Raw genomic sequence first — 12,869 nt, 5'->3', positions numbered from 1 at the left:
GACTCACCTTGGATTTAGAGAGGTTAATAGGATGCTCTTGCTGCCATTGGACTTCCTCCTTGATCAAAAATTCACCTCTAACATGAACAAACCCGTAACCCTCCTGTAATCATTTTCAGCATCAATCACCAATCTTCAAAATTGTTTATCTCCATCAATAAACCAGCTATGAGTACGAAATTTATATGCAAACTGAAGAGAATTTGGTGTAGAATCCAATGCTTCAAAAATTATCTGAATCGGAGCTACGAGCAGAAAGTTATGGCATGTTTAGTGAAGGCTGCTCAAGAGTTGCAAAAATGAACATGAAGAACTTCTTTCTCCTTCTTCTCTCTTGTTTCAATAGCTCTCTATCACTTCCCTTTCTCACCAAAAATCTGATTTGGAATGACAAACCTCTACCAACCACCTTAAGTCCACGCAACTTGTTTTTAAGGTCACAAATGCCCCTCAACTAATCCCATATTACTAGTTTGCCATCTTGTCCAATTCCAACTAGTCACTTATATTCCAATCTCCACTAATTCCATTTTATTCATTCGTATCTTATAGATATACATGCTACTCACTTAATTGGAACAAGACTAATGTGTCCTTTAATCACCGCTTAGCCTAATCAATTGACACAAACCGGTGTCGGAGAATCTGGGTATTACATAGAAGGTAGATTGGGATGATATTGTAATGAGAGGAAGAAGAGTTCTCTTTGTGAGAGTCAAGAAGATTCTTTTTAACATAAGATTTCTCTTTGTAATATAATAATTGTTATTGAAATTATATTGATACTGAATGTTTTAAAATTTGATGGATATCTTTTATCTTTAATATATTAAATATATAGTATAGAAAAATTAAAATGATATGTTCTGTAGTATATAAATATTGTTGGAATACCAACATTTTTTAGTTTTACACTAATATACAAATATTTAGTAATTTTCTCTATTAACAATGATCACATGGATAAGAAAAAAAATTTTTAAAAAATTTTATAAAAGTAACTATAAAAAAACACATTTTGAATTTTCCAATGCCAATTTCACTCCTTCCAAGTAATTTAGTGCAACAGGCCTAAACTTAAGTAGCCACATATTAGATAACAATATAGGTACAACAGTTTACATATAATGATATATAGTCAACTTTAATTACTATAGAAGTGCTTTTTCAGTTTGTAACATTGCCGACACGTCACATTTTTGGGGATATTTTTTGTCTAACTGAATCAATTTTCAACTTTGATTTAAATCTGGTTGCAAGTGACTGTCTTGGTCTTTATGTGATCTACTTCAAGAAAAAAAATCATTTTCAAAACAACATATTATCTTGTCTAATCATTCTTTATGTGACATGCTTTCATTTTTTTTATCATTTCCAAAACAACATATTGTCCTGTCTAATCCGTCTGCAAATTACTTTTCCTAATGTCTTTTTATTATATTGCAATTTAATGTTTCAATGAATGACCATCTTTATTACATCCATACTTTTCTCTTTTATAAACTCTCACTCTTACTACTCAATTTTAAAATTTAAATTTAAATATCAAATTTCAAACTTTTCTTATACACTTCTTATAACACTCTTTTTCTTTATAAAAGCAAAATCCTCTCTTAATTTATTTCCAATTTTTTCTTCCAATCACTTTTTCTTCCAATCACTTTTTCATGCATAATTTTTATTTCTTTCTCTTCTCTCTCATTTTCATATTTCACTCTACTTTCTCTAATAGTTATATTCATTTGAAAAAAAATTAAAAATTATTCTTCTTTTTCTTCTAGAACATAAATCTTTCCCACTATTTTTCATGATATGTTTGATAATGATAATCAAAGTTGATTTTTCCACTTCTGTAAATAATTACCATATATTTTGTTAATTTACAATTTCAAAAAAATTAAATTATATTTCAATGTTTTTCCCTTTAGATCATGTAATATCCCAAATTTGTCTAAACATGTTTATTTATGTTAAGAGTTTTGAGAGGGGCTAAATGAAATGGTTAGAATTCAAAGGAACTGATTTGAAATGAACTAAATGGCACGTGGGTAAATACTAACTAGTTGGAGGACATTATGGACTTTAGTTATCCTTTGCATGGAAATTTTAATGCAAGAAAGAGAGAAAGAAGATCATAAGAGCAAGAGAAAGAGAGAGAGAGAGAGAGAGAGAGAGAGAGAGAGAGAGAGAGAGAGAGAGAGAAAGGAGAAGCTCATGTTCATCACTATCATCAACATTTTCGTATTCCATGGAGCAGCTGCACTAATAAGGTAATAACTCTCTGCTCGTTACTCCGATTGAAACGATTTTAGACTTTTCGAAAAGCTCACTAAATTCTCTACAATTTGCATATAGTATTTTGCTTCTACATGTTTGGGATCAGAGAGAAAATCGTGTTTGAAGTTAGGGTTCTGAAGCTGACTTTTGATATACAAGTTCCTTGAGCAGTCCTCAATCATCAAGCCATAACTTTTTACTCGTAACTTGGATTAAGGTAATTCTTGAAGTGCTGGAACCTGCACAAAATTCTCTTCAATTTGATATATGATTTCACGTTCATAGGTTCTGTATTGTAGGAGAAAGACGAGTTTGAAGTTTGATGATCCTTGCTGAATTTTGAGTAGAAGTGGATTACGGGTTTGGTAGTGTTGGAAGACGAATCTTGGCCAAATTGGAAGCTCAATGGCAGAATTTGCAACCTTTAAACATCTATTATCCAAGGTGAGTTCTATTAGTTAGGAACTTGGGGTAGGAATTGAGAAGAATTGAATGCTAAATGGGATAGTGTGATAATTGCCCGAATGTGTCAGTGTATGGAATATAGTGTAGTATTGATGATGCATGAGTTGATTTATATGAGTTATGATAACCTAAGTATGTAATTTCATGTTGGGGTTTGATTTGGGATGTATTGGGACTGGTTTTTCTGCAGAAAATTAAGTATTTTTCAGTCTGAGTTACAGGAAATCGATTTCCCCATATTGGAAATCAATTTCTAGTAAGAAAATTGGATTTCTGGGCATTCTGCGCGCGGGAAATCGATTCCCCCATAATGAAAATCGATTTCCTGAGACTGCATTGGAAAAACATATTTGAAAATAGCATAACTTGAGTTCCATAACTCAGAATTGAGCGTCGTCGGAGGTATTGGAAAGCTAACGGAAAGGTGTATGAGATTATTTAGCTTCCAAAACTTTAGCATACTCTTAATTATTAATCAAATCCATGTGAATGTTCTTGTACCATGATTAATAAGAGGAAATACTTAGAGAATTAATGTGTTAATCCTTATAAAGTTCGTTGTGCCCAAGTGTCCCTTCAACTAGGTTGTAGGCATCATATAATGAATAGTGATGGAAATAAAAGCTAGCCACATACTTCAAAGATGTTGAGGTCTTATAGCTTGTGAAACTAACCATGTGAGCTAAGAGGCGAGGAGGTCTTACTACTTGGTGTAATTTGTGTACGTCGGTTAATAAAATGTGGATATGATAAGGTGAACCTTAGGCTTCCTAGACTAAGAGATATGAGCGCATGCTAGTCTTCTATTTCCCTCTTTCCTATCAAGCGACTTCTTCTGAAATCCTATAATCTAATGGTGTAGTAAGTATGAGACGAGGGGTTAGAGGACAGACAAAATGACAGTAACTGCGAGTAGGCACATTACATATATGTTGGCAACTTCTTGTGAAGAAATTCCAAGGATGCCCCTGTGCCACATATATTGCGGGCATTCTCAGGCTTTGGTCTCGGGAATGAGTCGTCTCCGTAGTTCAGGTGTTGTTCTTCGGGGATGAACTCCCAGGGAAGTGTACCTCACCTTCTCTTTTTGTTGTTTCCTTACGGGTGAATTTCTATGTGAGATTTGGACCCAGGAAATTGGACGAGTTGAATCGTTGTAGCGATTTAATGTCGGTTCCATGGTTCTCTATAGTCATATGATTTACTTACCATGTAGATTGAAAAGGTATGCTTTTAGGTCTTGTTTCCGAGAGCAGATAGACAAGTAACCCCAGAAGACCAGACCTTGAGGGTAGCTCCCGAGAGAAGGCTGGCAGGTAAATCCGGAAGACCTATTCTGGAGGAAACATGTACCTAATATCCAAACATGTGATATGTTCTCAGAGTATCTAATCGGGTGGTCAGTGAACACTAAATCGTGGTGCTATGAGTTGACAAGCTTTCTTGTACTAGATAGTAAGGAAACCTTAGAATCTGAGATGGATCTGTAGATAATGCATGTACCCTATAGAGTCGAGAGGACCCATAAGATAGGGGAACTTACTAAGATTTAGTAATCTCACCCCATTCATCTTATTTTTTCAGGTACCGTGTAAGATCAAGTTTTGCTATATGCTTGTATCAAGAGCTTTTGATCGGATGCCGTGAAGACCGTGCCTGATCTTTTCTTTTGTTGTGTATTATTATCATTGTATAGACATATTCATTGTATCCATCTTCAAGATGATTTTGAAATGTATACATCTTATGTCATTATTCCTAATTTTGTATGTACTCAGTACCGGTTATTAGTATTCTGCTGATATGATTCTAGACACATATTGGTATGGTATTACAGATCAGCTATAACAAATATTTTTGGTGAATCTTTATTTTCTGTAAATGTTAAAAATATTGAGTAAATTTATTTTATTAATTAAAAAATAAGTTATAAAAAAATCTTAAATTAGTTTATAAAAATACATAAAAAAATTCTTTTTATTTTACAACAAAAAAATTCACAAAAAATATTTTACACGATACTAAATACTGTAGACAAGAAAAAATAAAATAAAAAATATTTTTACTATCATTTCATCATAATATTTAAGATGTTTTTTAATTTCTGTTTCTTGGAACATAATTTTTGAGGTTCTTTGAAAGTGATTATGGTATAGTATAATGGATGATCCAATTTTATAGTGAGGTACAAGAAAACATATTTTATCAATTTTTGTTTTACTATCTAAATAGATATAAAATAAAGCAATGAGATAAAAATTTCAAAGTGATTTTTGCACATTTTTTTTGCAAGTTAGTGTTAGTGTCATTTTTTAGTTGAAAAAGGGTTGTTATCTTTCTTATAACACACAACGTTGTTAAGAGATAGAGTTTACTATCAGCAAAACTATGGTGGATGAAAAAGTGGTATTGTAGTATTGATACACTCTCTCATGCAAAAGATTTTAGTAAAATTACTCTTTTGAATTTTTATCATTTATATTTTTTTTATTGATTGAAATGTATTTTGGGTGTCATATTTTTTATTTTATTTATTTATTTTGGTCTATTTTGTTTCAAATTTGCAAGTTTATCCAGAATTTATGATATAAATACAAGTTATTAAATAAGAATTCATTTTGATAATTTTTGTGTGTAATTTTTACAACTACATGAAATAAATGGAAAAGTGAGTTAATGATTCCATACGAAAGAATGAGCTAATTGATAAAATGTATAATTGATACAAATATTTTTATAAATGGGAAAAATTATATTATTCATACAAATATTTTTATAAATGAGAAAAAAAGTCTACTGTTGGTATAAATATTTTTATAAATATAAATAAATATATTGTTGACACAAATTTTTTTATAAACAACAATTTTTTATATACGGGAAAGAGTTTACCGTTGATCAAATTTTGTTATAAATGGTACCAAATTATAAGGAAAAAATCTATTATTGATCTAAATATACGAAAATTTAATATTAATTCAAATATTTTTGTAAATGATACCTAAACATAAATAATATTTGTATACGAGAAAAAAAATTTATTATTGATCTGAATATTTTTATATACGAAAGATAATATTTATGATCCAAAAATAATATACTTGCAAGAACATAAAGTTATTGATCAAAATATTGATTATTAATGGGACATGAAGTTACTGATCAAAATATTGATTATTACGGGACATGAAATTACTGATCAAAATATTTTTTTAAGGTACGCAGGGACATGAAGTTATTGATCAAACTAATATTTGTACACGGGAACATGAAGTTATTGATCAAAATATTGATTATTAATGGGACATGAAGTTACAGATCAAAATATTTTTTTTATTAATTATACATTCAATTATTATTTTTTCATGGGTAACCAGATATTTTTCTATTAAAAAATATATATCTGAAACAAATGCGCGTCCCGTACCAGAACCCGTGCGAACACACGAGTTTGTTACTAGTATATATATATAACTTTTTACGAATAAATTTAAGAAAAAATTCAACGTTAAAAGAATATATTACTAACGTTTTAAAATCACAGAAACACCAACTACAATATTCTTAATCTTAAGTAATTATAAAATAAATAAAAAACATAGACTAAAATTTTAGAATATATGTAATTATAACAATCATGTAGACCAAAACGAGAAACTAGTATACATTGAGAATTAAAATAAAAAGAAAAAGAAAAATATTAAACGCCTTTTACTTTGTTGTGGCTATTATTCTCCACTGATATCCATGTTGCGGATGATTCAAAGTAAATATATGTAATTTCCGTTAGATAATAACCAAGTTATTTCATAGAATTTGATTCTTTTCCTGCCTTTGTTATCATTGTTTCTTTGGAGGATGAATGAATTTAAGAATAGAACTTATACGTCTTGGCATTAAGTATGATTGTCCTCAATCCTCCAATTGGTGATAAAATCATCAAACATAGGCCAAGGGCAATGCAAACCTATAAGCAATCAATGAAACAATATTAAAACAAAATTAATTTAAAGAAGAGTATTTAAAATGATAACAAAAATCAAACATACATAGTTACAACACCAAGACAAGCTGAATCTTTTTGGTTTGTAGATTGCTAGCCACATGATGCATGGTAGCTGTAAATATAACAGAAAAATAAACCATTAATTGATTCGATTTTATTATAAGAACTTCTACACTATCAAACTTTTTTGACTAATTTTTTAGCTTACAAAGTATGTTGTTGGAGCAAAAGCAAATCCTCCAAAAAATCCAAGTAGACCACCAAAAAACGGAAAGGTAATAGCAATAAACATTGTAAATGCTGAAAAACAAGAAGAATTATATGTTAATGCATATTGGAGTTACAAAAAGAATTCAACTACATTACATCAAAATATTATTTTGATTAAAAAGATATTGTACTTACCAACATACACATTTCGTACTATAAACCGAAGTATTGTGCTAGGTTTGAAATTTAACTTTTTTACCATCACCGTTTCAATCATATCAAACACCGGCATTGCATAAATCTACATTTACAAAACAACAACATTAATCTTAGTGAAACTTTATATTTAAATGTTTTTGAACAACTATATATGAAAAGTTAAAAATGAGTGATTCACCTGATAACTTCCAATAACATGAATAACAACAAACATGTTTGCCATTGCAATAAGCCATTTTGGTTTCTCTAAAGTGACGAGTATGTTGTCTTCAACGCTATTACCAAACATCCAATAACCAATTAGAGCAACCGGAAAGTAGCACAAAGCAACCACTATGTAGGCAACAATCACTCCTCTCCACATAGGACCTTTGGATGGCTTTTCTGGTGTAGATGGAATTGTTGCTTGGATTTCTAACACTACATTGTGTCCGGCATAGGCAAAAGCCACATCACCAAGGGCATTGAAGAAGCCAAAGACGGTTCCAGGTTTAGTCGTAGCTCTATAACCATAATCAACATTTTCTATAACACCTTTATGTACAGAAGCTGACCAAGCAATTGTAGAGTAACTACAAGGAAAATAAATATAAACATGTGAAAATTATATTTCCTTGAGAATTCATTCTGATAACAAAAACACTAAATTTAGTTATAATTGGTTAGTTAATATATTGATTCTATTCGAACTCTATATACAAAATATCACATATATTCATTTCCCATATTTAGTCAATAAAAAATAAGTTGTACCTCAACGACATGACTGCAGCGGCCAAAGACACGCCAGAAATTGAGTTCAAGTTGGGTAGATGAGATAAGACAAAGTGAACTGAGGCAAAAATCATAATGAAGTATGTTAACTTAATCTTTTTACAGTCGTGACACACAGTATCATGAAACTTTTGCAAAGATTTTCCTCCGGTGACCATGTATACAATGTTAACCCCAACTTCAACAATAAGTTGTTGTGGAACCACAATATAAAGGCCCAATTTTTCGCCAAAAGCATATTGACCCAATTCATGATATCTATCAAAACGTTTTCCTGGAACCATTTCATGCATCTCAACCATTTGCCATAGAGTGTAGAGTGTGATGAACCATGAGAGGACTAATATTGTCACCCCAGGACCCCTAAAAAAACATGGTGGTTCTCAAGTCAAGAAAGAAAGGAAAACAATCTATCTTAAAAATTAATAGATAATGAAATACAAAAATATACCATCCAAGTTGAGACATGGCATAAGGGAGACTAAGAACACCTGCCCCAACCATGGCAGTAACATTATGAAAGGCCGAGTACCACCATTTTGCATTTCTTGAGGAACTAATTGGAAGCCAATCATCAATTGCTTTCTGCCTCTTTAATTCTTCATCAATCTGGTTTATCAATAACAGCAACAAATTAAATTAGCTAGTAACAAAAAAAAAAGTGTATGTGTATATGATCTAGCGGTGAAACGTTTGAGTCTTGAGAGTGCTTCTCTCAAAGTCTTAGGTTTGAATCTTATTAGATACAAATTGTATATAAAAAAAATGACACTGCACCAAGAGTTCATCAATAAAATTGACTTTATATTTGAAAGGTCTTTTTCATTTGATGGGACCAAAGGCGCAAGTGGAACACAAATAGTAGCTTCCAAACTTGTTGGAAATTTCAAAGAAAAGTTGTTCTAATAGCTAGTGCTTAGCTTTATCTTACCTTGACTTTTCTTCATCGCATCAATTTAACTAATTATAATCACAATTTTTAAATATCTTTTTATATATATATTTTGTTATGCTTGATGACTGGTATAAAAGAAGAAGAAGAAGAAAAAAGCAATGCCTCAATTGATAGTGCCTTAATTGAGGAAATGATATTGTATGTAAAATAAAAAAAACTCATTTATTTCGATTTTTTTCAAATAACTAGGTTTCCAACACTTAGAGTCAATATATACATCTTTCTATTATATTTTTTAATATATCCATGTTTTAGGCTAAAAAATACTTAGAGTTTATTGGCACCCTAAACAGAGGTGTTTTGGTTTTTTTAAAAGTCTTTTTACATTATATGCAATTTACTTTTTGTATATTATATTTGACTTTTTTTTAAAGTTTTTTTATATTATTTTCATGCGAATTTATTTGTTCGGACAAAACGCTATGCGGATAAATATGTCAATAAAGTCAAATTTACAAGAAAATATATTTATAATATGAAAAATAAAACGTCAATTCAATTGGCAGATTCTTTTTAAATATAGGAAATATAGGAGGGCCGCAAATAGTCTTTTAAGTGTTTATTTTAACATGATATATTAAAAAATTTGATGGAAACATGATATATTAATATTAAGCGTTAACATTTTTAATTATTTGAAAAAATATTTATTTTATATATATATATATATATATATATATATATATATATATATATATATATATATATATATATATATATATATATATATATATATATATATATATATATATATATATATAATGTAAATTGCACATAAAATTTTATTAGATGTTTGATATATATATTGTGTTTGTTTTATGTGTTTCCCTAACATTGCTCGTTAAAATAAAGGGTTAAATATGTTTGCAGTCCTCTTAAATATTTCATATTTTATTTTAAGTTTTTTTTTAAAAAATTCTTCAAAGAATAATTGTTCTAAAATTTTTATCTACACTTTTGATTTATCCTACAACTTAACGACAAAATTAGCAACAATTTTAACGACAGTTTCTCCTTAACGACTGAATTGCGATGGTTAGCAAAAGGACTATCTTAAATACTTCTAGCTATCAAAAAAGGACTATTCTTAAATATTTCTAGCTGTCAAAGTGTGACTTATTCAAAGAAAAATCTAATTAAATGGCACACTACAAATGTTAGTTTAGTTTTGATTTTTAGTAAGAGGCTTAATTATAATGTTAAGTCAGTTAAATTTTTTACATATTTTGTTTAGAAAAGCATAAATATTTTACTCAATATCTAAGATTCTATTAAAAATTACTTCAAACTCAATATCTAAGATTCTATTAAAAATTACTTCATACTCAATATCTAAGATTCTATTAAAAATTACTTCAGAATAATATTAACACGATATGTCTTTATGACATACTTCCTCCGTTTTTTATTATAAGTCGTTTTGGAAAAAAAATTGTATTTAAATATAAGTCGTTTTGCAATTTCAATAGATAATTAATGTTATTTTTCCTATTATATCCTTAAATATTTATTATTCTCTCTCCTTTCAATTATATAAATTTATCTTCCACATGTCATTAAAGAAGGATAATTTTGTAAAAACCTTCATAATTTCTCATTTTCGTATAACAATTATTATTTTTCTTAATCTGTGTAAAAAGTCTAAAACGACTTATAATAAAAAACGGAGAGAGTATTGTTTATACGGTTCAGCTAATTGTATATGTGATTAAAAATAATATATAATTTCTTATTATTACTTTAATAAATTAAAAATTACAAGTGAGAAATATATAATAGTGCAATTTATATTATAAGAATATCTCTGAACTAATCACTAGTCTGGCCATGTTGCCATAGTCAACTGTATAAATATTAAAATATGTTTATTTTTTAATTATAAAAGGCTTGCCGTTGAAATAGCATAAGAAACAAACCGAAATAAAAAGTAAATTGGATTGATAATCGGTGCAGTTAATGCAAACTTTAATTAGTTATGGGTGACTTTCAAGTTTCCGTTTAAAGCCTATCACGGATATTAGATGTACACTTAATGAAAAAGCTTTTAATTTTTTAGCTTTCCGGATTCAAAAATAAATTTTTAGTTTTTTAGTTTTTAGTTTTTCAGTTCACCTTAACGAAAAACTCTGTTTGATAACGCTATTTTATCTTTTAATTTATAGTTTTTTTACTAGCTTTTAATTTTTTTTTAAAAACTATTTGAAATTGTTGTTGAGTTTGTAGTTTTTAGCTGATATTTTTTTTCATTTATACCCTTATTATTTTAACAAAATATTATTATTCTTATTAATTAAAATGATCTTTTATGTTATTTTGTATCTATCAGTTACTAAAACAGCTAATTTACCAAATAATGATGTTAATTTATCAACTATCAGTCATCAGCTATAAACTACTAGCTACCAGCTATAAGATATCGGTTAATTTTACCAAATAGAGTATTAACCTCTCTTAAATTTCTCAAACCACTTACGATCTTAGGAAACACCAAGAGATAATCATGAATAGGATTTGTAGAAAGGGAGTATATGAAACAGATGCAAGCAAATAGTAGATAAACATACCAACCAACCAACCAACATGGTTGTATGACATAGAGTTATAATAACCAAAGAGGAAAAGAAAGAGAGAAACTTACATCTTTGGGTGGTGCTTCTTGGGTTCCCATAATTTGATGTGTTGCAACTCCTACACTAAGAATGTGTATTTATTTGCTTTCTGTGTACTTTGAATTTTGCCACTACTCATATATATATACTAAACAAGTCAAATATCAACGTGCTTATCAAATAAAAAAGAAGAAGTCAAATGTCAATGTATAATTGTATATACATCACATATGAGAGAGAGAATATGACATAACGCGTAAGAGAGGGAACTAATGAAAAACGGTAGGAGACTTTTCTTCCTAAGGAGAGAACTAAATTATGGCTGTCTTTCTTTTCATTGTGGAGTTAGTTTACGCATCTCTTTGGTAAACTTAGTTCATAACTAGTGGTTAAGATAATTGATGAGTTAATAGTTTGTAGTTAATAATTGATAGTCTATATTTGATTAATAATATTGTAATCTTGAATTCAATTATATTAATTTAAAGTAGTAAGAACCCGTGCGTCTGAATTCACATCACATGTCTACTAAACTATCATTTGTAAAGTTTGAATTCATTCTTCAATTGGTTAACATTGATCTAGTTAGAAGTATATGCTAATAATATGCACCAACTTTTAAGCATTGATAGCAAGAGAAATATTTAAAAGATGGACATTAAAATGAATAGTCTACTCCCTCCGTTTTTTATTATAAGTCGTTTTGGAAAAAAAATTGTATTTTAATATAAGTCGCTTTACAATTCCAATGAATAATTAATGTTATTTTTCCTATTATATCCTTAAATATTTATTATTCTCTCTCCTTTCAATTATATAAATTTATCTTCCACATCTCATTAATGAAAAATAATTTTGTAAAAACCTTCGTAATTTTCTCATTTTCATACAATAATTATTATTTTTCTTAATCTGTGTGAAAAGTTTAAAACGACTTATAATAAAAACGGAGGGAGTACTATCTAATAGATACGTTTACATCTACCCGTGAGTCTAGATGAGTTAACTAAACTCAGTTGAATCCAAATGAGTTAATTTTAAAACTACAAATTTAAATAAAGTCATTTTTCCAAATCAAATAACATTATTATTTTTAAATATTAGTCAATTTTTCCAAAACTAAAATTTATACAAGCTCCCCGTCAAATATCAGTTTTAAGTCCTTCTTATTATATTTTATTTACAATTTTTACAAACCTACAATATATGACAACTCCACATCAAATTTCAGTTCTAAATGAATATCTATACTCCATAGTATCTTGAAATTTCAGTTCTAAATGAATATTTTCTCTATTTTGTTTGTCTAGGAGAATTTCATAATAGAAGTTTAACTCTACAAAATTTTGTAAAT

At 28.8% G+C, this 12,869-nt stretch overlaps 1 protein-coding gene across 1 annotated transcript; it reads right to left on the bottom strand.

Annotated features, from left to right (window-relative positions):
• Positions 1–6,341: 6,341 nt before the first annotated feature.
• On the bottom strand, positions 6,342–11,695 carry LOC131609058 (lysine histidine transporter 1-like). The gene is made up of 8 exons (XM_058880689.1): positions 11,545–11,695; positions 8,403–8,560; positions 7,931–8,314; positions 7,356–7,749; positions 7,154–7,259; positions 6,957–7,048; positions 6,792–6,860; positions 6,342–6,709 (listed from the first exon to the last, which is right to left on the bottom strand). The coding sequence occupies exons 1-8, from the start codon at positions 11,572–11,574 to the stop codon at positions 6,611–6,613; spliced, it is 1,332 nt and encodes a 443-aa protein (XP_058736672.1). The 5' UTR covers positions 11,575–11,695; the 3' UTR covers positions 6,342–6,610.
• Between the last annotated feature and the right edge of the window lie 1,174 nt (positions 11,696–12,869).

Source organism: Vicia villosa, linkage group LG6, assembly GCF_029867415.1.
Source record: "Vicia villosa cultivar HV-30 ecotype Madison, WI linkage group LG6, Vvil1.0, whole genome shotgun sequence".
Lineage (NCBI taxonomy): Eukaryota > Viridiplantae > Streptophyta > Magnoliopsida > Fabales > Fabaceae > Vicia > Vicia villosa.
The sequence above is the reverse complement of the archived record's forward strand: the minus strand, read 5'-3'. Positions and strand labels throughout refer to the sequence as shown.